The sequence below is a fragment of the Salvia hispanica genome, chromosome 6, assembly GCF_029641045.1.
Source record: "Salvia hispanica isolate PSC_SH4W2 chromosome 6, Shi_PSC_v1, whole genome shotgun sequence".
Lineage (NCBI taxonomy): Eukaryota > Viridiplantae > Streptophyta > Magnoliopsida > Lamiales > Lamiaceae > Salvia > Salvia hispanica.
Genome location: NC_142697.1, coordinates 42,562,709 through 42,590,599, shown reverse-complemented (window position 1 = coordinate 42,590,599; position 27,891 = coordinate 42,562,709). Strand labels below are relative to the sequence as shown.

Here is a 27,891-nt window from a genome sequence, read left to right as displayed (position 1 = left end):
TTGTTGTTGTCCGTCGCTAGATGTTGCTCTTGTACAGAAATTTAGAGATAGAGAAAATCGCGTTTATATAGTTTTTCAAAAATTAAAAAAAAGAATTTAAAATTTTTTTAAAACAAAGAATTAAAAAAAATTATAAAAAAAGAATTGTAAAAAAATTAAAAAATAGCACTGGCCGATCGCTGGCCGATCGGCACGCACAATGCCGGCCAGCGCGTCGCGATCGGCCAGCCCACGCTGAAATGTTAGCCGATTTCCCGCTGGCCGACTCCAATGATTCGGCTAGCCGATCGGCCAGCGCCGCAAATCGGCTAGCCGGTCGCTAGCCGACCATTGGAGATGCTCTTATATATCCCTCTCATTGAAAATAGTTTATTTTTGTAGTTTTGTCCTATTTCATAATAATAACAATTTTTATTTTAGTGTATTTTTTATCTTGAATGAGGTGGACTCTATTCTCTGCTTGGGAGGGAGGAAGTATTAAAAATAATCTACGTATGAAAAATTTATATTTTTCTAATTTTTATCTATTTATCAAAATTAATATTTATTTATTTTGTAGTATATTTTTTCAAATAAAATGGATATTTTTTCATTAGCAATGTTTGACTTTGAGAGAATGAAAATCACAAAATTGGAAAATGCCACAATAATTCAATTAAACGTCATAACTCATAAGTGGGCTGACGTAACTATATTCTGTGGATCACAATTCTCTCTTTTTACTTTCCTTAGTAGAATGTTTTTTTTTCTACTATTGACATTACTACACAAGTACTCTAGTTTATGGAGTATATTTTTACCCTTATAATTGTATTTTAAGTTACGAATTCATGGTTAAATCATAAATGCCCTTTGCGAAATTCTTTGATACTTTTCTATATTATTATGTTATGTCCATTAAATGATTTTTTGGGTAAAAAAATTTATGGCTATTAAATTATTTTTGCATTATGCATTTACATTTTCTCTCTTTTTTGTCCAATATCAGTAATACTAATATTGCCAATTAAATTTTAGGCTGTATTTATAGAATGTAGTAATACTCCCTATAGTTACAACTAATAAAATTACATTTTGTTGATTAGTAATGTAACATGCCATTATAGTTTAACATACTGCCTATAAATGAGTATAAATTGATAGATTTGATAATTCGTTTACAGTTACACTCTCTAGTTTTTATTTCATTGGTTTTTCTACACATAATCACCGTCTCAATTTATGCCAAGTTAATGAGTATCCGCGCAACATGACTTCTTTTTTTTTCAAATACTATTAGAATTTTAAAAAGTTAAGCATGTGATCTATTTTTTCCAGCTAAGTAAATTTCTGTTGCCAAATCATTATTTAAAAAGGTTCATTTAAATCTTTAAGTGTTAGAACATGCGTAGGAATATGTAAAAAGAAAAAAAAAACATGCGTAGGAATATGAAAGCAAAGGATTAAATGGTGGAAAAATATCAGAAGGTGGGGTCAATTCAAGATGCCGTGCTGGATTTGTAAATGTGTTCGGTCACAAAAGATTTCTTAAAAACAGAATAAATAAATAAATAAATTCAACCTTTAATAATTTATTAAGCTTTCAAATTTCGTAACAGACTATATAATAATAACGATTAGCGTTCATTTATTGAAATTATCATCATCTTTATACTTTAATAAGTATTACGTGGAGTACTAATAAATCACATGTAAAAAAAATTCCTTTTCAATATCTGATAATTGAAATGCATTAGAAGAAGTTTCAAGTTTTGAATATAATTACAAATCCCAATTTATTCAATTTATATGGGAAGAGAAATTCCTTTTCAATTTGAACTGATTAGTTACAAGCACTGTCCACTGTCCACTCTCCACCAGTGTCTCTTCCAAATAATTTTCAATCATGTACGTCCAGTCATTTAAAACGTGACACAAATTACTAGTATTAATAGTTCAGTAATACTAGTCTATTCTCGTTAAAAGAGTATTTTACCTAATTAAGTTGGCCATATTATAATATGGAGGGAACATTTTTTTTTTTCGAACTTTGCCAATGTAATTTTTTAATGTCCATTAACTTCGATGTAATGTTCAAGCAAATTTTATACTATTTCAAACTTTTTTTTTTTAAAAGTACCCTCAAGGCTCAAGCCCATGAAGGACATTTTTAGTGTATTTATCTCTCTTTCTTTATTACTAAAATATTTAATTTTCTCTTTAAATTTTTTTGCCACTTTCTTCTCTTTTTCTCTCTTCTTCCCCATTTCTTCCTCTAATTTAAAAGGGGCAATTTTTTTTTAAGAAAGGTAAATTAAATACTCCATATTATTAATAAAGAAGAGAAAATAAATAGACTAAAATGCTTTTAATGGGCTTGAGAGTATTTTCATCCAAAAAACTCTAAAATAGTATATAAAAAAAAAAGCAATTCAAACGATATAACATTGAAGTTAATGGACCTCATAAATATTTTCAAATGTTAAGGACCAAAATTGATTAACTAACAAACTTTGCTGACCAAAAGAAATGTTACCCAACCGAATGTGACATCATTTATTTATTTCATTTGTTGCCCAACCCACGATGAGCCCAGGAGAGATGAGAGAGGTGTTTGCAAGAGAGTAGAGGTGCGTTGTGTTTAGGAAGTAAGGATGTCTAGTTAATCATAATCGGGTTGGAATTCGCATTTACAATTTTCAAGCCTAAAATGTTCACGGTTTGATCAGGTCAAAACTGGCCAATTGGTTTTATTGGACCTATAATTTGAATCTGGAGTAAATTATTAGAAAACAAATCGAAAAATCCATTAAAAATCAGACAATTTTGAACCGGACTAGTTACGCACCCGTCTCTCTCGAAATGGGGATTGGGGACCGGTGGCATCACTATTTGGAAGGATGCTCTTAAAGTTAAGGACATGGGAGAAACTACCCACTATGCTTAAAAAGAGCAATGAAGTTGATAATTAAGGCCAGCTATACCTAATTACTATAATAAATATGATAGAAATGCCAACTATACCTAATTAATTAGTAGTGATTAAATTGAAATCGCCAAATACCTAACTATACAATACTAGTACAGTTACAATATTGAAACTACAAACTATACCTAATTAAATGAGCTATGCACGGCATAGTTAGCATATTTATATGAGAAAATGGAGCAAGAAATAACGAAGTTCAGTCGAATTCTTATCTGTCCAACACTTTTAAAATTTGAATGATAAATCATAATTTTAAATAGGAATGTCATAAAAATTTGAATGATAAATCATAGTTTTAAATAGGGATGTCAATAGGGCTAGCCCACCGGATTTCGGGCCAGCCCTATTCAGGTTGCGGGTCAATCGAGTACGGGCTAATCGGGTTATGATTTTTTCGGGTTATAAAAGTTTAGCCCTAGTTCTAAAAGCTTGGGTTTCGAGCTAGCCCAGCGGATTAAAAGGGTTGCTACGGATAAAATTAACATGCGATCAATCCAATAAATAATGGTGAAGATTAGTTATATTTATAAAATGTAAAATATTTAATTATGATAAATTTGAGATATATGCTTAAACTCAAACATAAACATGATCAAGTACTAATACTTGAGATTTATGCAAAATAAAACACTACATCAAGAAATTTTAAAGCATATTTTAGAAATTTAAATATTTTTTTTTGTGAATTTGAAGTTTCTAATTTATTTATCTATTATTATGTTAATAAAAAATTAATATATAATTTATATATTTAATATATAAAATTGAAAGTGTTGAATTAGAGTCAAACAAATTAAACAATAAAAATTTTATCTGGTTTCGGAGCTAGCCCATCGGGTTTTCGGATCTAACCCTAACAAGTTGCGGGTTAATCAGGTGCGGGTTAATCGGGCTATAATTTTATTGACTATGAATTTGGCGGGCTATTCGGGCCAGCCCATAGGTTGCAGGTAACATTGACATCCCTAGTTTTAAAATTTCTAAATTATTCCATGATAACTTATTTTTGGGGAAATTCGATACTAAATTCATGTGTGCATGTAAAATTTTGGTGTTGTCAATGAATAGTGGTATAATTATATATTAATGTGACGATGTGGACGACTAGATGTTGTTTTGAGCTTAATAAAACTAAAAATAGTTGCACAACTTTAGTTTAATGGAGTAACTGAAAAGATTTCGTAATATATCATGATTTATCATTCAAATTTTGTAAGACGTGGAACAAACCAAAATTCATGATCGAGAATAGCAACATTTTCTATTGCTACCAAATGTATAAGAAATAAGTCTTGATTGTCAACAGTTTTGGTTTCCTCTATATATATACAAGTGAATACTATTAAAAGTCCCCATCTTATAAGAGAATAAATTTAATAATTAAAATTGATCGACATAGATAATCTTGTGTTTTTTTCGAGGGAAAGTTAGACATTGTAAATAAGACGAAATCAAGAATTAATAATTTCCTACATTCACTAGTTACAATCCAATAATCCCTTTTTTCCGGGACTATAAATTTGGATTTACGATTCGAAAAATACTATAAAGGCGAAATTTATAAATTTCCCCTGCAGTCAACATTTTAGTAGTAGCTCATAGACTTCTTAAATAGGATGATGTAAATATAATTGCACAAAATTGACTTCTTAAATTGGATTGTGTAAATAAAAAAAGGAAAGAAAAAACCGAAATTCCCGCGTTTCCTCTAAAAAATCTCAACGGTCATAAACGTCCCCCAATCCACCCCTCCGACCAAAACACTTTGAATCCTTGATCGATTTTTCTCCGCTGCCCGATTTGTCTCCAATTGCCATCCAATTGCTGCTGCTGTCGTTGAATTCGTGGATTGCTTTCTCTTTCTCCGCCGCCACAGAAGAAGAAGAAGAAGAAGATTCGGAAAAATCGACATCCGCGCGGAGAATCCTGCCCAAAATCGGGATCCTCCATGGAAGATGAATAGGATATTCTCCCGGCCGGCGTCCCACCTCCGGCAGCTCCGGCGATCGTTCACATCCCGGCGCCACCACCACCACCCTCCCCCACACGACCCGACCGCCGCCGCCGCCGCCGCGGACGAGCCGAACTCCCTGACCATCCTATGGCACTACCAGATCCTGGACCCGAACAGCGACATCGTCAACCTCTGGAACCACATCTTCCTCATCTCGTGCCTCGTCTCCCTCTTCATCGACCCCCTCTACTTCTACCTCCCCTACGTTGAGGACGGCGCCGCCTGCATGAACATCGACATCTCCGCCTCCATCCTCATCACCTACTTCCGCACCGTCACCGACTTCTTCTACTTCCTCCACCTCCTCATGAAGTTCCGCATGGCCTTCGTCGCCCCCAGCTCCCGCGTCTTCGGCCGCGGCGAGCTCGTCATGGACCCCCGCCAGATCACCCTCCGCTACCTCAAATCCGACTTCATCGTCGACCTCTCCGCCACCCTCCCCCTCCCCCAAATCCTCATCTGGTAGGCAGTCACACTTGCTTATATACTGGTTTCAGTTCTCTCTTTAAAATGACAAGTGGACGACCCCACTTGTCAGATACTGTTATAGTTATTTTTGTTTTATTTGCCAACAGGTACGTCATCCCGGCCACGAAGACGGACGGGGGCGGCCATTCCAACAATACGCTAGCCCTCATTGTGCTCATCCAATACATCCCGCGTCTCTTCGTCATCTTCCCACTCAACAACCGGATCATCAAGACCACGGGCTTCATTGCGAAGACGGCTTGGGCTGGGGCGGCTTACAATCTCCTCCTCTTCATGCTCGCCAGCCATGTGATTGGAGCGTCGTGGTATCTGTCCTCGATTGGGCGGCAGCATTCGTGCTGGAAGCAGAGGTGTAATGAGGAGATCTACACTCCTCCGCATTGCAATGTCAAGTTTCTTGATTGCTCCAAGATTAAAGCGATGGGAGCGGAGCGGGAGAACTGGTTGAATCTCACCACTGTTCTTGCTCGCTGCGATGCCAAGAATGGGGATTCGGATTTCAAGTTTGGTATCTTTGCTGAGGCCTTCACTAGCCAAGTCGCCTCGTCTACTTTCATGGAGAAGTATGTCTACTGCCTCTGGTGGGGCTTGAGAAATTTGAGGTGCATTTTCTCATCTTGCTTCTCTATTAATAATATACATTTGCTTATCGTGCTTCATTTGCAGTTCGTACGGGCAGACTTTGAGCACAAGCACGTTTGTTGGAGAGACCGTTTTCTGCATAGTTCTGTGCATTTTTGGGCTGATTCTGTTTGCACAGTTGATTGGGAATATGCAGGTACGAACTACTCGATTTGAGTAAAATATACTAGTAAGATTGATTGCTTATGTTTGTTTGTTTGTGTTGGTGAAGACTTACTTGAGCTCAATGACATTGAGGCTAGAAGAGTGGAGAATCAAGAGGAGAGACATGGAGGAGTGGATGAGGCACCGGCAGCTGCCACCGGACTTGCAAGATCGCGTGCGTCGCTTCGAGCAATACAGATGGCTGACAACAAGAGGAGTGAAGGAGGAAGAGATTCTCAAATCCCTACCTCAAGACCTCCGCCGCGAGATACAAAGACACCTCTGCCTCAACTTAGTTCGTGGCGTAAGTCTCTGGCTCTCTCTAATGCAAACATGACACAAGAATGACCAAATCTAAAAGAAATTCAATTTTATGACATGAAGGTGCCCTTCTTCGCGCAAATGGACGACCAGCTTCTCGACGCGATCTGCGAGAGGCTGACGTCGTCCCTGAGCACGCAGGGCAGCTATATCGTCCGCGAGGGGGACCCCGTGGACGAGATGCTGTTCGTGATCCGAGGCCAGATGGAGAGCTCCACCACCAACGGGGGGCGGTCGGGCTTCTACAACTCGATCACGCTGAGGCCGGGAGACTTCTGCGGGGAGGAGCTCCTGACATGGGCGCTCCTGCCCAACTCCTCGCAGAACCTCCCGTCCTCGACGCGGACGGTGAAGACGCTGACGGAGGTGGAGGCGTTCGCGCTGAGCGCGGAGGAGCTGAAGTTCGTGGCGATGCAGTTCAAGAGGCTGCACAGCATGAAGCTGCAGCACGCGTTCAGGTACTACTCGAACCAGTGGAGGACGTGGGGGGCGTGCTTCCTGCAGACGGGGTGGAGGAGGTACAAGAAGAAGAAGCTGGCCAAGGAGCTGGCGCTGCACGAGAATTCGGGGGGATCGCACGGCCACCACATCGGGGCCACCATCTTGGCCTCGAAGTTCGCTTCGAATACGAAGAGGGGGATTGCGCAGAAGCTGAGGGAGGCGCAGGCGACGGCGGCGGCGTCGACGACATTCAGCCTCGTCAAGCCGGATGATCCTGATTTCACTGAGGAGGTTTAGTTTTGCTTTGTTTTTAACAAAACTGTCTTTCTATGTATGTATGTTACATGTATCACTCTTTCTTGCTTCATTCACACATTTGTGTATATATCTTTCTCTCTCCCTCTTTCATTACCTATACAGCTTGCCTTTTAAATTTGTTCCCTCTTTCATTTCTGGCGTTATTTTATAGTGGAAGAAATAAAATAAAATAAAATTATTAAAAAAAAAATAGAGGGAGGCCTTCGATTGGCCCTTCCTCCACAATGGAAGATCGATACAAAGGCCTTTCTCATCAGCATAGGCTGATATATCAGCCGTCTAGGGGAGGAGGGAGGGGGGTGATCGACGGCCCGTTCACTGCAATAGTTGGCCGATGAGGCCTATGGGGAAGGCCCTCCCATCGACCAACCATTGCTAATGCTCTTATTGACAACTAGGCTTCTTAATTGCACAAACCAAGCACAACCCTGCTAGACATGGCCCATTAGTGTAAATTAACAAACTCCAATTGAGTCAATTTTTAAACACTTATTTATATTTTCAAAATTCCTCCATTAATCATATTTTTTCAAAATTAATTATAATAAAATAAATTTTTAGTACACATATTTATTCAATAAATAATAATGTTTCAAATAATTTAAAATAATTAAATAAATATATACATCAACAATAAGTAAATTAATACGTTGAGTTAGATCTAGATTTGTAGAAAGATATACAGCACTAGTTAGTCCACTTCAGTCATGGGCTTGGGTTGGCTGGCTGGACCTAAGTCAATCAGTCTGAGATGGGCACCCGACCCAATTGACAACTCCGACCACAACCAAGAGTATTTCACATTAAATCGATCAAATAATTGAATATCAACCCAATTCTGGACATATATCAAGAAGCCTACTACAAGTTTGCGATCCTAAACTTCGAGTAAAAATTCCATGCTCCTTCCATACCAAGTTGGCATAGTAACTTGGTATACCTCACCAATAATTTCTTGACAAATGAAAATTAAAAACACCCACATGTCACATCAATTAAACGCAAATTCAATAAAACTAATTGCACAAAATAGACACCCATTAATTATGGAAAGTGGCATTATATTACGCTTGCAATATACTGCTCCTACAATATATATGTATACTACTGTTAAATATGGACTACGTTTATATACTTCTTAATGTAATAATCATATTACATTATTTTTCATGTAAAAAAATTACTATATTACAACTCTTTGATAGTATTTAAGATTTTATTAGTGAGACCATTTATTCTTATTTTATATTTATATATACAAAAGTTTTATACAAATGAAAATTATGACTATAACTTCTTTATTTTGTTAGAATACTAAGTAATCAATTATGTTTTTAATATTTTTAGTAACATGTAAAAAGTTAAGAAATATATTGCAAGTTATTATCATGTAAAAATCAAGAAATACTTAAGAGTATGATAACAAATTATAAGTTATAGTCATAATTTTTTTTTTATAAACATTTCGTATATATAAATATAAAATAAGAAAAAAGTCTTACCAATAAAATCTCAAATTAGTACACTATCAAGTAATAATTTTATTTTCTTCACGTGAAAAGTATAGTTATATGATAACTTTTTTATATGTAAAATACTTCCTCCGTCCGCCATTAGGAGTCTCATTCATGGGCGGCACAAGTTTTAAGAAATGTTAAGAAAAGTGGGTGGAAAAAAGTTAGTGGAATAGGGGTCCCACTTGTATATATTAGTTTTAAATGAAATGTGAGTGAAATGAGTTAGTTGAAGGTGGAACCCTATTACCATTTATGGTAAAAGTGAACCGGGACTCTTATTCGCGGACGGACTAAAATGGAAAAACGGGACTCCTATTCGCGGACGGAGGGAGTATTACTCCTATTATATTAAGAGATCAATATACATATATATAGTAATAGAGTTGTGATCAATGTTGAACCCTTCTTAATGACCGAACTAGAGATCAAATTTGGGCCACTCATTTTTCTTTATCTTATGGTTATGATTAATAATTTAATAAAATAATAAATTAAAACGTTTTTAAATATTTTTTTTTTAAATTTTTTTTAACTTTTTTTTATTCGATAAAAACTTGCTGGAGTAAATAATGAACTATATTCACTACATAATGAACTAAATGAATGTATGTTATGAAGTAATTTTTCGCATTATATACTGAATTTACTTCAACTGGAAGATAATTATGTCATAACACATTATGAAGTAATAAACTAAGAAAATGAAGTAATAAACTAATGAAATGAAGTAGTAAAGTAATGAAATGAAGTAATAACATAACTGAATGAAGTAATAAACTAACGGAATGAAGTAATAGCATGACTGAATGAAGTAATAAACTAACGGAATGAAGTAATAACATGACTGAATTAAGTGATAAACTAACGGAATGAAGTAATAACCCTAAACCCAACTGAAAGATAATTATGTCATAACACATTATGAAGCAATAAACTAATGGAATAAGTAATAAACTAGCGGAATGGAGTAATAAACTAACAGAATGAAGTAATAAACTAATAGAATGAAGTAATAACATGAATAAATGAAGTAATAAACTAAAGGAATGAAGTAATATCACGACTGAATGAAGTAATAAGCTCATAACATAAACATGACTAAATGAAGTAATAAACTAACGGAATGAAGTAATAACCCTAAACCCAACTGAAAGATAATTATGTCATAACACATTATGTAGTAATAAACTAATGGAATGAAATAATAGCATGACTGAATGAAGTAATAAACTAACGGAATGAAGTAATAAACTAATAGAATGAAGTAATAGCATGAATAAATGAAGTAATAAACTAACGGAATGAAGTAATAGCACGATTGGATGAAGTAATAAAGTTCATAACATACATTCATTTAGTTCATTATGTAGTGAATATAGTTCATTTTTACTCCAACAAGTTTTTATCGAATAAAAAAAATAAAAATAATTAAAAAAAAAAATTAAAATTAAAAAATTAAAAAATTTAAAAAAATTAGAAAAAAATTTAAAAAAAATTAAAAAAATCTAAAAATTAAAAAAAACGTTTTTATTTAATAAAATATTAAATTAATTATAAATTAATCATAACCATAAGATTAAGAAAAATGAGTGGCCCTAATTTGGTGTCTAGTTCGGTCTTTAAGGGTTGATTAGTGGTTAATAGGACTCTATAGTAATATATTGAACGCCTATTATATGAATGTAAGCTATATTTAATAGTAGTAATATAATGCCACATTCCATAATTAATGGATGTCTATTTTGTGCAATTAGTTTTATTGAATTTGTGTTTAATTGATGTGGCATGTTGGTTTTTTTATTTCCATTTGTCATGAAATTATTGGTGAGGTATACCAAGTTACTATGCCAACTTGGTATGGAAGGATCATAGAATTTTTAATCCTAAACTTAAGTATATAAATCCAATTTGAATTTTCCTATTATAAAAACTATATACGCTAGTATCTCGTGTTGTACATTTTTAAAATGTATTAGTGTTAATGAAAATGGTATGTAAATTACGAAATTATTCGAGATAATCATAAACGATGTCTAAATAGAGAAAACGATCAATTACTTAACTTGATAGTTAATCTGATCAAATGCACATGCACAACTAATCGAAATAAATCATAAATAACAAAACTCCAAATTTGATAAAATCATACAACTAACTTCGATTCTAATTCCTATCTTGTTAGGTAGAAATAATTCAGTTGAATGCCTACACATAAAATTGTTGCTTGTCTCTGAAAAAGATATTTGCAATTCCTTTTGGGTCGGGCCACAGAAATTGGGACCAAAAACTTCTATTGAAAGCAAAACATTTGTCACATATAGGGGGTGGGCCATCCATTGTTTGAACACAAAATATTAAGTAAAATGAAAATTGTGATTAATGGGCTAAAATTTATTTCTAAGTTTATCATATTTTTAGAGCACTGCTATATGCGGATCAAAGCCCATGTGTGTGGGGACTCTTTTGACCATAAATGTAGTCAAGATCTAAATCGTTGATGATAAGAATTATTTTGTGTAATATATAGAACTATATTGGAAAGGAAATATTGATCTTAATATTTGATACATTTGCAATCGGGTTACACTAGATTTAATGTGAAAATTACCAAAAATTTAACCTTAAGACATTATTCAAAAAATATTAAAATCTCAATTAGACAAATATGAAAACAATTCCGTTAATGAAAATGATCAAATATTGAGATAAACTATGATATTTTCCCTTCGTATGTATAATGGCTTCTATAGTTCACATCTTTGAAAGAATTCAAATTTTGTGAGCATTGGCTTCTTAAAAAAATGTGTGAATTGTGATGCCATTTTAAGACACCAATATATGAGCTGTTAATGATTAAGAAGTCTGTAAATCAAGACGTAACTTTTGCAAGAAATAAAGTCAGAATTATATTATTATGAAAATTGAAACTCATTTAATTTGTTCAGTGATTAATTATGCTAATAAATCAATTAATTAATTAGTGTAGATATACTTCTTGTGATTGCCACGGTGCACGTGCAAGATCCAGATATGGCAACTAATTGGTAACAAAATAAAAAATTCGGATTATTTATTTTTCAGTGATTCTAATTGGATCGATTCGATTCGGATCAAATGCCATTTATTGCAAAAATTAATCAAAGAGACTATTATACCCTTGGATAAAAATACATAAAATGAGTATTAATGGAATATGTTAATAAAGTGACATCTCTTAACTATGCTCAATATTTTAATAGAGCATCTCCACATTAATCCTTATACTAATTAATTGATTATATAGGTTAGTAGATAATTTTCGCAGACATATTGGAACATGAATTTCTCCTGCTTTGTGTATATCCATCAATTGTGAGGCCAATAAATATTGCATAGAAATATCGAATACTTTGTGATATTTTTTTATCTGTCTATATATTATGAATGTAAATTTCTTAAAAATAAAAGTATTTAAGTAATTTTTTAGTCTGATTAGTCTTGAGAGTTCAATTGACATAAGAATGCATATTATTCAGAAATGAAAATTTCTATATGGATTTTGGATTTTAACATTATAATGAATGGTCACCCCTAATTCCAAAACACAGGCAAATGTGAAAAGTCAATAGATTCAATTATTAATAGCATATTTCCATAAAACATGGATACAATCATAGTGTCATCGCGTCACAAATTATCATGTCATGCTTTATGAATATTGGTAAGTACTCATTTAAATATTTATTATAGAGCCATCTAAATGGGATATTACTCAGACCATTCCATAAAGATTGAAACTTTTCATCTTCTTCTTTTCATCACAAACAGAAAAGAGAGAATTTGATATAAGACATGTAAACCAATATCAACCATATGTCGAATTTAAATGAAACGTATCAATACTTGGCCCCCTCTCTCTCGTTTGCACGTTATTTTTTGATTTAAACTAATTATTTTAAAATTGTGAATTTTGTCATATTCACTATAATCTTATACTAATTGCATAAAATTGAGGTGAAATTACTACTTTTTGGAGGAGACTCTCTAATTCAAGATATTACGATGATATTAAACCCTCAAAAGATCCAAATTCAAATATCTAACTATTTTTAGTTGAAATTATTGGAATTCTCTAAAATATATTCCACTTAAAAGAGCTAACTTATAATCTTATAGTATTCCATTAAATTATTCACATGTATAAAAAATATGTGAAATCAAGCTTATGGCCTTATAGGGTGTTTTAGCGCCTCATATATTAATTTGTATGCATTTATTTTGATTTTGCGAGAAGTTAAAATATTCATTTGCTATGACCAAATAGTGTTATAATTTATTTCATTTTTCATTTTTCATTTTTCTTTTTTCATTTCTCTTGAGTGTACCATGTACGTTATATATCAACCAAAAAAATATTAATGAAGGGGCATATGCAAACTATATAACTTTATTCTTAGGTGACCCCAAGTACTGATAATTTGAAATAATGTTTAGTACTCCATTGATAAATCATATATATAGCCCACATTTAAATATAGTACATTCATCACATCATAGTTTAATTTACACTATGTTTTAATTGAATAAATATTTTTTTAGTGGTGGGACAGAAGTTCGTCAGTGTAGTGGATGTCTACTTCTCTCTTTTTGCCAAATAATGATTTGATATATTTTATGATATCACCTTTAGACCATCTTATTCTTATCTCTAATTAATTCATTTTTCAGTTTGGTAGTTCAACTCATTATTATATTTATTTGCGATCTTTTTACTATCTATGTCGATTGTCGACTATGACAATTTCCTAATCGTCTCCAATATCACGTTTAAATCTCACTATTCCATATTCCCCAAATAAAAATTTACTATTTTCAATGTATTAATTAAATTTTTGACTTCAAAATGAGTAGTAGAGTTTTATCCAAGACTTTTTTTATTTACAAAAAAAATGCTTTCATCGTTTAGATATTCTCGAAGGAACTCTAATTAAGTGTTAATTAATTGATTATCATGGCTAATATAGTAGGTGAGCTAAGTATAAATTAATCAATCATAGCATACCTAATATATTTTGAGCTGAACAATTGTACAAAGCTTTCACAAAAAGTTTATTTGATTAGTTCAAATATATGATGCATGCATGGTTCATAGTTTTGCAGAGAGAAGTTTTATTGTATATATAATTGAGTTAACGTAAAGAATTGGTTAACCTTTTGTTTGTAGTCTCAAAACAATAGTATAAAAAAGGTTATGGTTTAGATTCTTTTACGAATGGTCTTGGTTTTGAAAATATAATAACCGAAATTATGGTTTAATAATGGATTTAGAAAATTAAAGACCGATAGTGCCAAACACATGATCTATAAATTATGCTTTAATGATTTTGGTGGGTATATTTATTAATTATTGGATTTTTTGTGATTTCTTCAAATAAAAACTCATTTATCCACAAATTTAACAAAATCAATCAACTTAAATTTTGATGTACATGAATAGTTGTTTTGATTTTGATCATTAATGAAATATTTGAAAATCGACTTCAGTAACCCATTTCCCGATTTACGTGGGTCATCCTTCCACAATATCATTCCAATTTTATCTAATGTACTCGAAGGAAAAAAAACAAATTTGAAAATCGACTTCATTAAGCTTTGTTAAAGAGGTAATAGTTCATCAACAAACCAAAATAAAGATTAAAAAATATTCTTTAATTCGAATAAAGTGATTTTAATTTCAACCAAAATAGTATACAATATCAAGATCCAAACGTGATTTTTTTTTAGATTTCAACCAACATATACAATATCAAGAAGCCACTTTAAACAACATAAGTCAATTACTTCAATTTTGCATGAGTCTACCAAACTCTAGTAACCCCACTCTAAACGTGATCATCTAGAAACGAAGTTGATCATAAATGTACGTGACTATTTAATAATGCAAAATTTTGTTGGCACATTTATGATTTGAAAACAAAATCATGAAGTATAACTATATATTTGTATCACAATTCACAACTTCAAAAGTATGGTATGCTAATTGGTATATAGAGATAGTTCAATTATATACTTAATAAATTAGCTTCTTTCATATATATTCAAAATTCATTCAAAGGCGATAAAAAATGGAAGTGCGTCAACATGAACTATGCATTATTTTTATAATTTACACAGTAGTACTTTTTTTGCTAATAACACACTTTCATTGAGTATTACACCCTACATACTAATAACAATTGATTGCCTATATATATTGTATTTATATGTAGCCGTCCACAAAATTAATTAAGATAGTAATTTAATCGATCTAGGTCAATTCAATTGGCCGTTCCGAATATATAAATTACATGATTTAATTGTTGTATTTATATAAAAACAGGAGTAAATAGAGAAATATGAGGGATCGAGATTATATAAAGTTGGCCTAGAATATTTCGTGGGGTTTAGTAATTTCAAATATATGACATTATTTATTTGTAAAAATTCTCCCATTTTTATAATTCGTGACAATGTTTGATAATGTTGTTGCTTTCGTAATTAAAATAATTCAAAACGTATTTAACATCATTAACAGCATAATTTACAAAAGACAAGAGAATGAAGTCTAAAAAAGGAGGCATCTTTATATAGAATCGGAATTATGCAATATGTCGTTGAAAAAACCAATATTATTATTATTGACGTTATTCACAAGGAATATTTGTTGGCTTTTCGTTATTCTAATTCTAGCAAATCCTAATTGGAATTCTAGTTCTCTACGTTTTATCATTCACACAGACAAAAACAAGACTCAAAAGATGAACTGTTTCTTTCTATCAATTTAGTAAATCGACGTTCAATAAAACGTGTTTGGTTAGGTATAGTTTTAATTGAACAAACACCTTGTTTTCTCTTTAATAAGATGCTTTGATAAGTCATCCAAGTTCAACTTGATACACTTTAATAAATGCACACTTTAAATTTAGAATTTTCAAGTATATCAAAACGGATTTTTAATAACTTATAACTATAAATAGTAAAAACCACTAAATTGTGATTACATGTTTATAAGAACCAAATAGCAATTAGCCTCAATTTCATAGTAATATTTATCTATTCAAACGATGGCGTTTTAATGCTAGCGGCTTTTTTTCATATTGGCATTTTCAAAAATTGTGCTTCAATTTAAAGACAAAATTTTTTTGAAAAAATAAATTCAAAAATCATGTATTTAGATTCAAAAGTTACATTTTGGGGGAAAACCAGAAAGTATTATACTCAAGTTGGTAAATTTACAAATAAATAACCTAAATGATACTCAGAACACTACAATTTTTTCAAACTGAAACTAGCGTAGGTCAGATTGTCAAGGTCAAAATAAAGTCGTTTTTTGTCACCCTAAGCATTGTCGTTTTGTGCGTTACATGCAGACGTGCAGTTATAAATTTTACCCGAAATAGTAAATGCCCCTAATATTTGTTTTAAATCTCTTCTTCGTCCACTAAATTTCTTATTTTTCTTCTTTGAAATATAGGGTTTGTGCGTTGTGCCAAATTTGCCTTCTTCAACATTCAAAATTTCTTTTGACACGTTAATTCCGAGGAAATTTGAAATTTGTGATGGGGCAAAAGTGCAAATACAGAAAATAAGTAATCAAAGAGAGTAAATGCCCTTTATGACAATGGAAGTACTCATTGATTTTTTTTGGAACAAAAAATATCAACAACTGCAGTTCCCTACCGAGCCAGTCACCGAGTTCACATCTCATGCCACGTTACTTTCATGCCTTCTAACTCAGAAAACTATATATCAAAGTATATATACATAAACCAAATATTTTGCATTTGAAAACGTATACATTCTTTTGTAGGTGCTTTTTATACAGATTTTGGACTTATAATCTTTTTGAACTGGTGTAGACTGTAGTGGCCACGCCCACCCATTATCATTTATCAACCAACCCCACAAAAACACATAGATTGATAGATCAAAGTAGTTTTAATTTCTCTGCAATATTGAAGAGATAAACACTACTGAGCTACACACCACCACTACCCACCCACTCAGTATATTCTATTTTCCGAACATTTCTGCAAAAATACAAAAAGCAAAAAGCTGAGGCAGTTTTTTCTCTTTAAAGCTCCCATTCTTGTTCTTTGACTCTTTTTCATTTTTCAAGATTGGGTTTTTATTGATCCAATGGAGGTGGGATTTCTTGATCTTATTCCTGTATATTTTATGAGATACTACAGCCCATTTTGTGTACAGTGAGCTCTGAGAATATTATTTGACTATTAAATCATGTTACTCAAATTAATAGTGTCCACGTACAACACATTTACATATGTGTTGAGGGACAATATTCTATAGCACGATTTCCCACCGGCCTTTTTCCTCTTCCTCAGTGGTTCATCCGCCCAAGACTGCATTTTTCTCGATTTCCATTTTGTAGTGTTTTCGTGTTTGTCTCTTGTTCTCACCATTTCTCCAAAAAGAAAAAGGCTTCTTTGTTTTTCTTGAGTTTGTTGGAGCAATTTTGGGGTGGAACTGAAAAGGGGCTAGTTTTATAGTGTTGGCTTTTAAAAGTGTTTTGTTTGGAATGATTTCCCCATGATTTTGAGAAAGCCAGTGATGGATATTGAGAGCTGGAGCCCTGATAGTAATAAAAATCCCATAAAGGTGAGTTCTTGCTGCTGAAAATTCAATTCTTGATTTCTGGGATTGTTTTACTCATGATTTGATGAAATGGGTTGAGAATTGAATTGTGTTTCTCTGCAGAGGGAATCATGGAGAACTGTTTTGACATTGGCGTATCAGAGCTTGGGTGTTGTCTATGGCGATTTGAGCACTTCGCCTCTGTATGTGTACAAGAGCACTTTTGCAGAGGACATTCAGCACTCAGAGACTAATGAGGAGATATATGGGGTTTTGTCATTTGTGTTTTGGACTTTAACTCTGATCCCACTTCTCAAATATGTGTTCATAGTGCTTAGAGCTGATGATAATGGCGAAGGAGGGACCTTTGCCTTGTATTCCCTCCTCTGCCGCCACGCCCGTGTGAGCACGCTCCCGAATGGTCAGCTCGCCGATGAGGATTTGTATGAATACAAGAAAGATGGGATTGCATCTGGTAATTTCAGAGGCCTTGGTTTGAGATTGAGATCCACATTGGAGAAGCATAGGGTGCTGCAGAGGATGTTGCTCATTTTGGCCTTGTTTGGGACTTGTATGGTGATTGGAGACGGGGTTCTCACCCCCGCGATTTCTGGTAGAAATCCACATTGCTTTCAATCTGTTATGTTGTGTTTTTGGATTTGGAAATTGTGATTTGATCTGTTTATACCTGTGTTTTTGCAGTTTTCTCTGCAGTTTCGGGGTTGGAGCTCGTTGTGTCAAAGCATCATCACCAATGTGAGCCCTCTTATCACCTTAGAATTCTTCATGTTTTGATGTTATGTTATATGATCTTTATTTGGTGTTTTGTTGGTGAAGAAATTAGTTAGTTTGTTAAATCTCCTGTTTGAGTAAACTTGAAGGATCACAACTGAAATTTTCTAAATTTAGCTACAGTCAATTACTCTAACTCCCGGTTTCTTCGCCTCTGTCGTGTGTCTTTAGCTCGTCATCCGATTCCTATTCCGGCAATTTTGTGTCTTGAGCAATTCAGTGTGATTGAAATGCCATATGGAAAACAAGGAATAGTTAGAAAACTGAGATTGGACTAAAAAAAGAAAGGCTGTCAAAGTTATATTAGTTGATGACGATGTTCCGGCATTCCCATTGACAAATCTGCACAATTTTTTATTCGTAATTATATAAGTAGATGTGTAGTTCGTGGACAAAGAGATCACACCAAATTGTAATGAAAAATGCATCACTGTGGGGCCTTTGTTAAACTATGACAAAAATCTTGGCTTTAATCAAAGTCCAATCAATATTATCTATATAAAGTAAAGTTAGGTCACCATCTTTCTTGATTGTGGTGGATGTATGGGTATCAATTATCAATTATCATACTACTATCTATAGTGGAGATCCAAGTTGAGATTGCAGATTCTTAGGTGATCATATTATAAGATTTCTTGTGGATAACATAGTAACTTTGAAAAGTAAACTTTGTGTAATAAACAATGAAAAGCAGCAGTAAAGTTGAAAGATCTTCTAATAAAGTCATGATTTTTATTGTTCTTAATACATCACCTTCAAGCAAAACCTTTTCAAGAATAGTTAAGAATATCTCATAACTTTTCTTATCACCTGTTCATCAGTTTTTACTATTAACTAATGAGTAATTTTACTTAACTGTTACGTGTATATGCAGATATAGAAGTCCCGGTTGCTTGCGTGATTCTGGTGTTCTTATTCTATCTCCAGCACTACGGGACTCACCGAATAGGATTTCTATTTGCACCGGTAGTGATCACATGGCTCTTCTGTATCAGTGCCATCGGAGTTTACAACATCATACAGTGGAATCCGCACGTTTACAAGGCACTCTCTCCGTATTACATGTACAAATTCCTGAGGAAGACACGGAGAGATGGCTGGATGTCGTTGGGCGGGATTCTGCTATGTATAACAGGTACAACACTCTACAATCTTCACCGGTCTCTTTCCTTATGCATATTAGTCACTAAATGAATGTACACGTCCAGGTTCGGAGGCTATGTTTGCTGATCTTGGACACTTTTCACAGATGTCCATCAAGGTATATTTGTAGTGTTATATTTGTCTGCTCGTTTTATGTTTGCAAACGAAACAAGATTCAAACTGAGAGCTTCCTGACTCCAGATAGCCTTTAGCTGTGTCGTCTATCCGTCCTTGATCCTCGCGTATATGGGACAAGCTGCATATCTTTCCAAACATCACATCAACGAGAGCGACTACCAGATTGGATTCTACGTATCAGTACCCGGTAATGCTATACACATATTCCATCGTTCCATAGTGATGTTCCAAATCCTTGTATCTGAGTTAATATTCCACTCATGGTTGCAGAAAAGCTACGTTGGCCTGTTCTTGCAATCGCCATTCTTGCTGCGGTGGTGGGAAGTCAAGCTATCATTACTGGGACGTTTTCGATCATCAAGCAATGTTGTGCAGTGGGTTGTTTTCCGAGGGTCAGAATAGTACACACATCGTCTAAAATTTGCGGCCAGATTTACATCCCGGAAATCAACTGGACTCTTATGCTGCTCTGTTTGGCTGTTACTATTGGATTTAGAGATACAAAACACATCAGTAATGCATCAGGTAACATCTCGTTCGATTCTTGCTCATCATCCACATGTATCTCGCTCGTACCTTTTGAAGTAGTACGAATAGATTCTCGTTTTTCCCTACTGAGTTGAATGAGTGTTGATTTGAACTCTTCGTCTGAATGCTTGCCGTATGTCTTAAGCTTTTGTCATGTTTTGCTCGAGCAGGTCTCGCTGTTATAACAGTTATGTTGGTTACAACATGCCTTATGTCTCTTGTGATCATATTGTGCTGGAATAGAAGTGTCTTATTCGCCCTCGGCTTCATATTATTCTTCGGCTCCATCGAAGCGCTCTACTTCTCCGCTTCTCTGATCAAGTTCCGCGAGGGCGCTTGGGTCCCTATCGCGCTTTCTTTCACATTCCTTGCGATAATGTACACGTGGCACTACGGGACGCTGAAGAAGTACGAGTTCGATGTCCAGAACAAGGTCTCCATCAACTGGCTCTTAGGTTTGGGTCCGAACCTAGGGATCGTCCGTGTCCGAGGGATTGGCCTCATCCACACGGAGCTCGTGTCTGGGATTCCGGCCATCTTTTCGCATTTCGTGACGAATCTCCCTGCCTTCCATCAGGTTCTGGTTCTGTTCTGCATCAAATATGTTCCCGTGCCTCATGTTCGATCCGACGAGCGATTCTTGGTCGGACGAGTCGGGCCGAAGGAGTACCGCGTTTACCGATGTATCGCGCGATACGGGTACCGTGACACGATCATAGACGACGTCGAGTTCGAGAAGGATCTCGTGTGTAGCATAGCAGAGTTCATCCGGTCGGAGGGGTCGGAATGCAACGGTTCGTCCGAACACACTCTCGAGAACGAAGAGAAGATGACGGTCATTGGGACGTCATCGTCCCACGCAAAAGGCGTCAAACTATGGGAGGACGACGAGGGTGGAGATCCGCAATCGTGCGATGATGCCACCACGAGCACGAACGAGCTCGGGGAGATCCGATCGCCTGTGGGGCCGAGGAAGAGAGTTAGGTTTCTCGTCCCGGAGAGCCCGGAAATCGAGAAAGAGGAGCGGACCGAGCTACGGGAACTCATGGAAGCGAGGGAGGCGGGGATGGCGTTCATTCTAGGTCACTGCTACGTGAAGGCGAAGACGGGGTCGAGCTTGATGAAGAGGCTCGTTGTGAACGTCGGGTACGACTTCCTCCGGAGGAACTCGAGAGCGCCGACGTACGCGTCGAGCTTCCCGCGGGCGTCGACGCTAGAGGTTGGTATGATCTACCATGTATGATACCTTGTGCAGCTTCTTGTTTTTGGAAGTTTGGTTTATGTAAAATGTAAATGGATTGAATCAGTCTTTTATACGAGGTAAAGTAAGCTCAAGTTCAAATGAATTCTCGCTATTGTGAAAATGATATATAAACTAGTACTTTATTTACTAACATCAATAAATTTTGTACAAATGAAAATGCAATTGAAAACAGAAAAGAGGTGTATGTTTTTAAAACATTATCATTAAGTCTATTATATAGTGCCCAAACATTATCATAAGTCTATAACGATCGACTTTTTTAATTGAATAATATCATTTTCTTTTTAATTTTTGTATAATTTTGTTACATGATAATATTATAAATATCATTAGTGTTATGTCTGAATTTCAACATCGAAACTTGCTTTGAAATATATTTTAGTTAAAAACCAAACTCTGCCATTATAAGGTTTAATTAGTAGTTTTATGTTATTTTCTGTTTTAGTTAATATTGAAATTTTTGATATTATGTGTTGATTTTTTAAAAAAACAAATAAATCTAATATATTGATAACCAATTCAATTTATGTAAACATTATTAGTACTATTTAAGATTCTATCAATGAATTTTTCAAAAAAAAAAAAAAGATTCTATCAAATGATATGCAGTGGATTATACGAAAACAATTTTTTTCTATTTAAATGTACTGTAATTTAAGATTTGCATGAAATATAATCAACATATATAATTTGCGTTTTAAGAATAAACTACGTAGTTTCCGTTAATAATTTCGATTCTAATGGAAAGTATTAATACATCGAGTTGACATTCTAAAAAAATCACCGTATAAGAAGAAAATTTTAATTTTAAAATTTATATTGATATCTTTGACTCTATGACTCTGTTTCTAGAGATTGGATCTTAATTGATTCATCTCAATCCAAACATTATTTATAATATGAAATATAATTATGAAAAAATGGGTATAATAGAATTCGATACAAAAAAAATACTAGTACTATATTTTTAAAAAAGTGGGGTTAATGACATATTAAGAAATTATTTTTCTTTTATTTTTACTTATAAAATTTTAAAAATATTAGTAGTAATAATTTATTCATATGGTTATCCATTCCAACATACACAAATACGTGCCAAAGCCAACACTAGTTGTACTTGACTTCTTACATAAGCAACATTAACGTGTAAGTTGCAAGCTTTTTCCCTAATATTTTAGTAATTTTATTAATGAAAAATCGGCCGATCACAGTTACAGAGACTAAAAACTGATTACATGTTAAACTTTATGCTAACAAATTGTTTCTTATTCACTTACATGTCTATTCACTGTGTAACATAGAAATTTTAATAGTACTACTACTAATATTCTTGCTTTCCCATCCTAATTAAATTGAAGGATTTCTTTTCACCATTGAAATTATATAAAATAGGAAAAGAATAAAGTATTAGAAGAGATAAGAAAATAAAATGGAAGAGATAAGAGAAAATTAAATAGGAGATAAAAAAGAGTAAGAGTGATAATATATTTTGTTTTTATATAAAAAAATGAGTCAACATAATTTAGGCACCAATATGACTAAACTTAGGTATATAATTTTTTTTTAATTTTTTTTAATTTTTTTAAATTTCATTTAATCTCCTAAAAAGAAAGATATACACTACTACTTACATGAGACAGAGTTGTATGCGACTGTTAAGACAAAAAACACAGCATATGTCTCATGTTATAGGGCTTTAATAAGTTCACCTACTGCTTTAATACTGTGAAAATCTCTGCTTCATTAGCAAAGTTTGATTAAATAATTGTTAAGACCACCTTTTCATTGCTTCTCCCTCTCTCTCTCTCTCCTCATTCTTCAGTCACCTCATGCTCTCTTTTGTGACTCAGGGAAAGTACATCACAATGAGTACAATATAAAAAGGGGAGGAATGTAGAGATCTGCCCTCCACATTTTCTTGAATTTCTCTGTTTTTTGCTAAGCAAAGGTGAAATGGGAAGAAAGAATTGCTTCGTTCTTGCTGTGATTCTCCTAATTTTTCTTGCTGGATGCTCCTCAGTTTCTGCTTCACCCGCTACAAGTGAGGAACACTCTCTCCACTACTTAATTTTCTTGATTATGATCTTTTTTAACCAATTCTTGAATTTCTTGTAATTTTTTTAGAAATCGTTGGTGGGGTTGTGACAAAGGTTGTCTCCACCATTTTCAAGCGGCTGTGGTCTCTCAAATCAGCCACCAAAACCGGTATGGTTTTCTTCATCCACCCACATTTTCAAGATTTTTCAAGAATTAATTTTTAATAGCTCCCTCTCTCTCTCTCATTGTGGGGTCGTGTGATTGTAGCTACCTCTAGCCGCTCAATGATGAAATTTGAAGGTGGATACACGGTTGAGACAGTGTTTGATGGGAGCAAGCATGGAATTGAGCCATACACGGTGGAGATCTCACCGGATGAGGAGGTTCTCATATTGGACTCCCTCAACAGCAACATTTACAAGATCCCAACCCCTTTATCTCGATGTGAGTTTCTTGCCTTAAATTCAGTTGCATTTGTTGATAAAGTTTCAATCTTTGACTATAATGTCTGAATTTGGAGTTCTGGGGTTTCAATTGATGGTTTGGTATTGCTTGTGATTGCTTCATGTGTTGCATTTGAGGTTAAAGTTGTGATCTTTGGTTGTTAGAACTCAGAGGTTTTAGTTGAATGAATTCTTTTCTTGGAGATTACTCTTATTACTTTGTAATTTTGTTTATGATGACTTTATTCGTTTTGCCTCTATATCTTGCTTTTGCTGAGAGCAAGTTTCTTTTTTGGGGCTCTCTACTTCTTTTTCCTTTGGATTTGATTCTCTTTTCATAAATTTGTTAGCTTCTTGTGCTTTTCTTTTATAGCTTAGTTTTGTGTTATTAGGCGACTTGAATGCTGCTTTATTCTCTTCCTGAGATTCATTTTGTAGTTTATGTTGTCCAAAACTAGCTTTGCATCTTATATAAAGAATGATTCCTTTCAATACGCCTTGATTTCGTCTAGTTTACGCGTTTCTAGCTTGTGTGTCATTAGTCTTTGATATCACACCTCGAGCTTCTGTCTTGTACAAGGAATGATTCCTTTCGACACACCTTGATTCCGTGTAGTTTACACGTGGCTAGATTTGGTCGAGTTGTTTATTCATGGCATTAGTCTTAGATTCCATGGCTCGAGCTTCTGTTTCTGATCAAGAATCCAATGCTCAATTGATGAATTTGATCAAGAATCCATTCTTCAACGTAATTTAGCAGTTTAGCTCCCTTTTCGTGAAGGTTTATGCAGTTTTTTCCTTATAAAGTTTGTGCAAACCATTGATTTATAGCTTTGTTGTTCTCTTTCTTGATGATTGGCTCGTTACAGATAGTCGGCCTAAGTTGCTGGCGGGATCAGCTGAAGGGTACAACGGGCATGTAGACGGGAAGCTGAGGCAAGCAAGACTGAACCATCCTAGAGGGCTTACTGTTGACGACAGTGGCAATATATACGTTGCTGACACGATGAATATGGCGATCAGGAAGATCAGCGATTCTGGTAAAATATAACAAGCCTTACCATCCATTGAGTGCACTTGAAGTCAGTCAATGTACTCGTGCAGATATCCGAACATTGCTGGTTTACTTCGTGCAGGAGTTGTGACGATTGCGGGTGGTAAGCCAGGCCGGAGAGGAGGACATATGGACGGACCAAGTGAAGACGCGAGGTTCTCGGATGATTTTGATTTGGTCTACGTTGGAAGTACATGCTCTCTGTTGGTCATAGATAGAGGGAACCAAGCAATACGAGAGATCCAACTCCACGAGCACGATTGTTCCCACGAGGAAGACAACAATCTCGATTTAGGTAGACACAGAACCTATTTAGTTACTTGAATTCGACAACGGTGTGACATGTTTGAATGAATCATTTCAGGAATAGCAGTGCTTGCTTCAGCTTGTTTCTTTGGTTACATGCTCGCCTTGTTGCAACGTCGAGTCGCTTCTATGCTTTCGTACGACAATGTAAGTGAACTTATCCCGATCACTTGTCGAATATGAGTTAAACATTGTAAAATTGACGTTGTGGAACGACTTTCTAGCCTAAGGAACCGAAGGCTTATGCGACGGGCATGCCCCCGGCACCGTACCAGAGGCAGCCCCCATCCGCGAAATCCGTCTTGCCGCCCCTGATTCCGGCCGAAGACGAGTACGACAAGCAAGAGGACGGACTATTCACTTCTCTCGGGAAGCTCGTCGTCCACACTGGCTCCCTCGTAGCCGATCTCTTCGGCGGACTATTCTCGGGATTCAAGAAGAAGCCCGTCGTCATAAACCACATGCCGGCCTACCAACAACCCCAACACCACCACCAATACCAGTCAAGGCACGGAGGCGCGTGGCCCGTGCAAGAGAGCTTCGTGGTTCCACGCGAGGACGAGCCACCTCCGCTCGAAGCGAGAGAGCCCACGCCACGCAAGAACTACCCCTACAAGGACGCGGAAAAGATGAGGCCGTCGAAGCAGAGCCGGCCCTACTACAACCAATGGAACGTCCACGGGCACGGGCACGAGTATCAGCAGCCGCAGCTGCAGTCTCATCAGCATCACCAGAAGCACCGGCCGGCCAGCCCTCAGACGTACTACGAGCAGCAGAACTGCGAGACGAATGAGATCGTGTTCGGGGCTGTCCAGGAGCAGGAGGGGCGGCGGGAGGCGATGGTGATCAAGGCCGTCGACTACACCGATCCGGCCTACGACGGCAACAATGTGAGGTCGAGATATAACTACATGAGCTATTCCTCCTATGGATACTAGTTAAGTTGTGTTGTTTGATGTTAACAATGTTGAACACTTGGTTCACAATGTATAGAAGTAATGATGATATGATAGTATTATGGTATGAAACAAATGTTCTTTTCTTCAGTTGTCTCATTTCACTTTTTTTATGTTTTTGGAAAAAAGTTGTTTCCTGAAGCTAATGATGATATATATAGGCGTGGGGGTTTTCATATACTGGATTTCTTTTGTTCTGACAAATTCAGCCATGCTTAACTTTTTTTGAGATTGTCCATTGGTGGATTGAATTATGTTTTATACCCTATGGACTTATTCTTTTTGATGTCCCATTCAAATAACACATTTCCAAATAGTGTGTTGTTCTAGTAATGATGTGGTAATATCCGACACTGTGGCGAGTTCGAGTCCATCATGATGTGGCATTTAAATTTCTGTTAGTTTATCGATATAAAATGGTCTAATGATTTCTTCGTGCTTGATTTGATTTAAGTTTACATGTCATAAAGAGTGCTTCAACTGAGAACTAGTATCTTAAAATGAGAATTTTAAAACTTATCAGTTTTCAATTGATATGATTTGTGTCGCATTTGTGCATCCAACTAATAAGCTCTCGAGTTCTTATTTTAAGATAGTTCTCAATTGCACCACTTCCTTATCACAAATACTCAAAAAATTATAAGTAATTAATTAAGTACTCACAAAATACAAAGAAGAGAAGAGAGATTTGATGAAAGTTGCAAATTTATATAATAAATGAATAAACACGAGAACCTTACAAGCATAGTCTATTGCTCTACAAGCTACCCAAGTTCCTACTTTCAATCAATTGACAAACTAAACTAAAAAACAAAATCCCCTGATGCATTGCTAAACTGATAAATCAAATCAGTCCCAGATGAAGAAATTAAATAAAAAAAATTACATAGAATTCCCAAAATAAATGCTATATAAAAAATTAAAAAACGATGAACATTAATAGGAAAAATAACAAGGTGTACTTAATCATCGATAAGCATTGCTTTAGTACTAATGATGCGAGCCGGTAGTGTAAGAATGTCCCTCGCCCGGGCTTGGACCAGAGTCCTTGATATTAGCAAAGATGGTCGTGATTTCATCGCCTCCATGGCCAACGACCGGAGAGGGAGGCGCTTCTTCGTGATGAATATGGTGGATAGGGCGTGATTGAACATTATTCATAGTGAATATCAAGAAAAGAATCAAGAGAGAAGAGAAACATGGTTTAGGGTTGGCCATATACATTTTCTAGTGATTGTGATTTGTGAAATATTATTGAGAATTTTGATGCAAATGAGAAAGCAAATGATGTTTTAGTTTGTGAATAAGTGCATGGGGAGGTTGTTTATATATAGTGTGAAGGATTTATATGTGGAGTTTTTGACTTGGAAAATTGGAAATGCAAAAGTACCCAATTCAAACACGTTTTGGCGATTTATCATCATGCACAAATTCAAGATTAATTTTGAAAATTTTGGATATTATTTTTAATTTGTACGTTTTTTGTATACATGAAGACAACTGATGCTATATTATATAGAGAAATATTCCGTATAATTTCAAAAATCGAATTTACAAATTTTACCAATGCAAAATTCAAAGATATTGTCAGTGGATGTCTGTTCCATTTATGAGAAAAAAATGAAATGAAAACACAAATGTTGTTCGTCTCAAATTAAAGAACATACATGTGAGTCAATATTAGGTACATGTGATATGTTGTTACACTTATTCCATATTACTATAATATTGCAATTTGAGTATGATCCAACCGAGTAAGGAAT

The 27,891-nt window shown here is 34.9% G+C and overlaps 3 protein-coding genes across 3 annotated transcripts; all 3 read left to right on the top strand.

Moving 5' to 3' along the window:
* The first annotated feature begins 4,731 nt into the window (after positions 1-4,731).
* Positions 4,732-7,402, top strand: CNGC18 (cyclic nucleotide-gated channel 18). Its single transcript, XM_048107780.2, has 5 exons — positions 4,732-5,444; positions 5,558-6,073; positions 6,138-6,249; positions 6,325-6,561; positions 6,642-7,402. The coding sequence occupies exons 1-5, from the start codon at positions 4,924-4,926 to the stop codon at positions 7,314-7,316; spliced, it is 2,061 nt and encodes a 686-aa protein (XP_047963737.1). The 5' UTR covers positions 4,732-4,923; the 3' UTR covers positions 7,317-7,402.
* A 9,270-nt stretch (positions 7,403-16,672) lies between these two features.
* Positions 16,673-21,414, top strand: LOC125205465 (potassium transporter 8-like). Its single transcript, XM_048104409.2, has 8 exons — positions 16,673-17,491; positions 17,591-18,080; positions 18,170-18,223; positions 19,134-19,394; positions 19,468-19,520; positions 19,604-19,727; positions 19,811-20,065; positions 20,239-21,414. Exons 1-8 carry the CDS (start codon positions 17,423-17,425, stop codon positions 21,309-21,311), a joined length of 2,379 nt encoding a protein of 792 aa, XP_047960366.1. The 5' UTR covers positions 16,673-17,422; the 3' UTR covers positions 21,312-21,414.
* Positions 21,415-23,103: 1,689 nt separating this feature from the next.
* Positions 23,104-26,306, top strand: LOC125203255 (uncharacterized). Its single transcript, XM_048101562.2, has 7 exons — positions 23,104-23,373; positions 23,457-23,537; positions 23,637-23,813; positions 24,682-24,852; positions 24,949-25,161; positions 25,231-25,319; positions 25,397-26,306. The coding sequence occupies exons 1-7, from the start codon at positions 23,286-23,288 to the stop codon at positions 26,108-26,110; spliced, it is 1,533 nt and encodes a 510-aa protein (XP_047957519.1). The 5' UTR covers positions 23,104-23,285; the 3' UTR covers positions 26,111-26,306.
* The last annotated feature ends 1,585 nt before the right edge of the window (positions 26,307-27,891 follow it).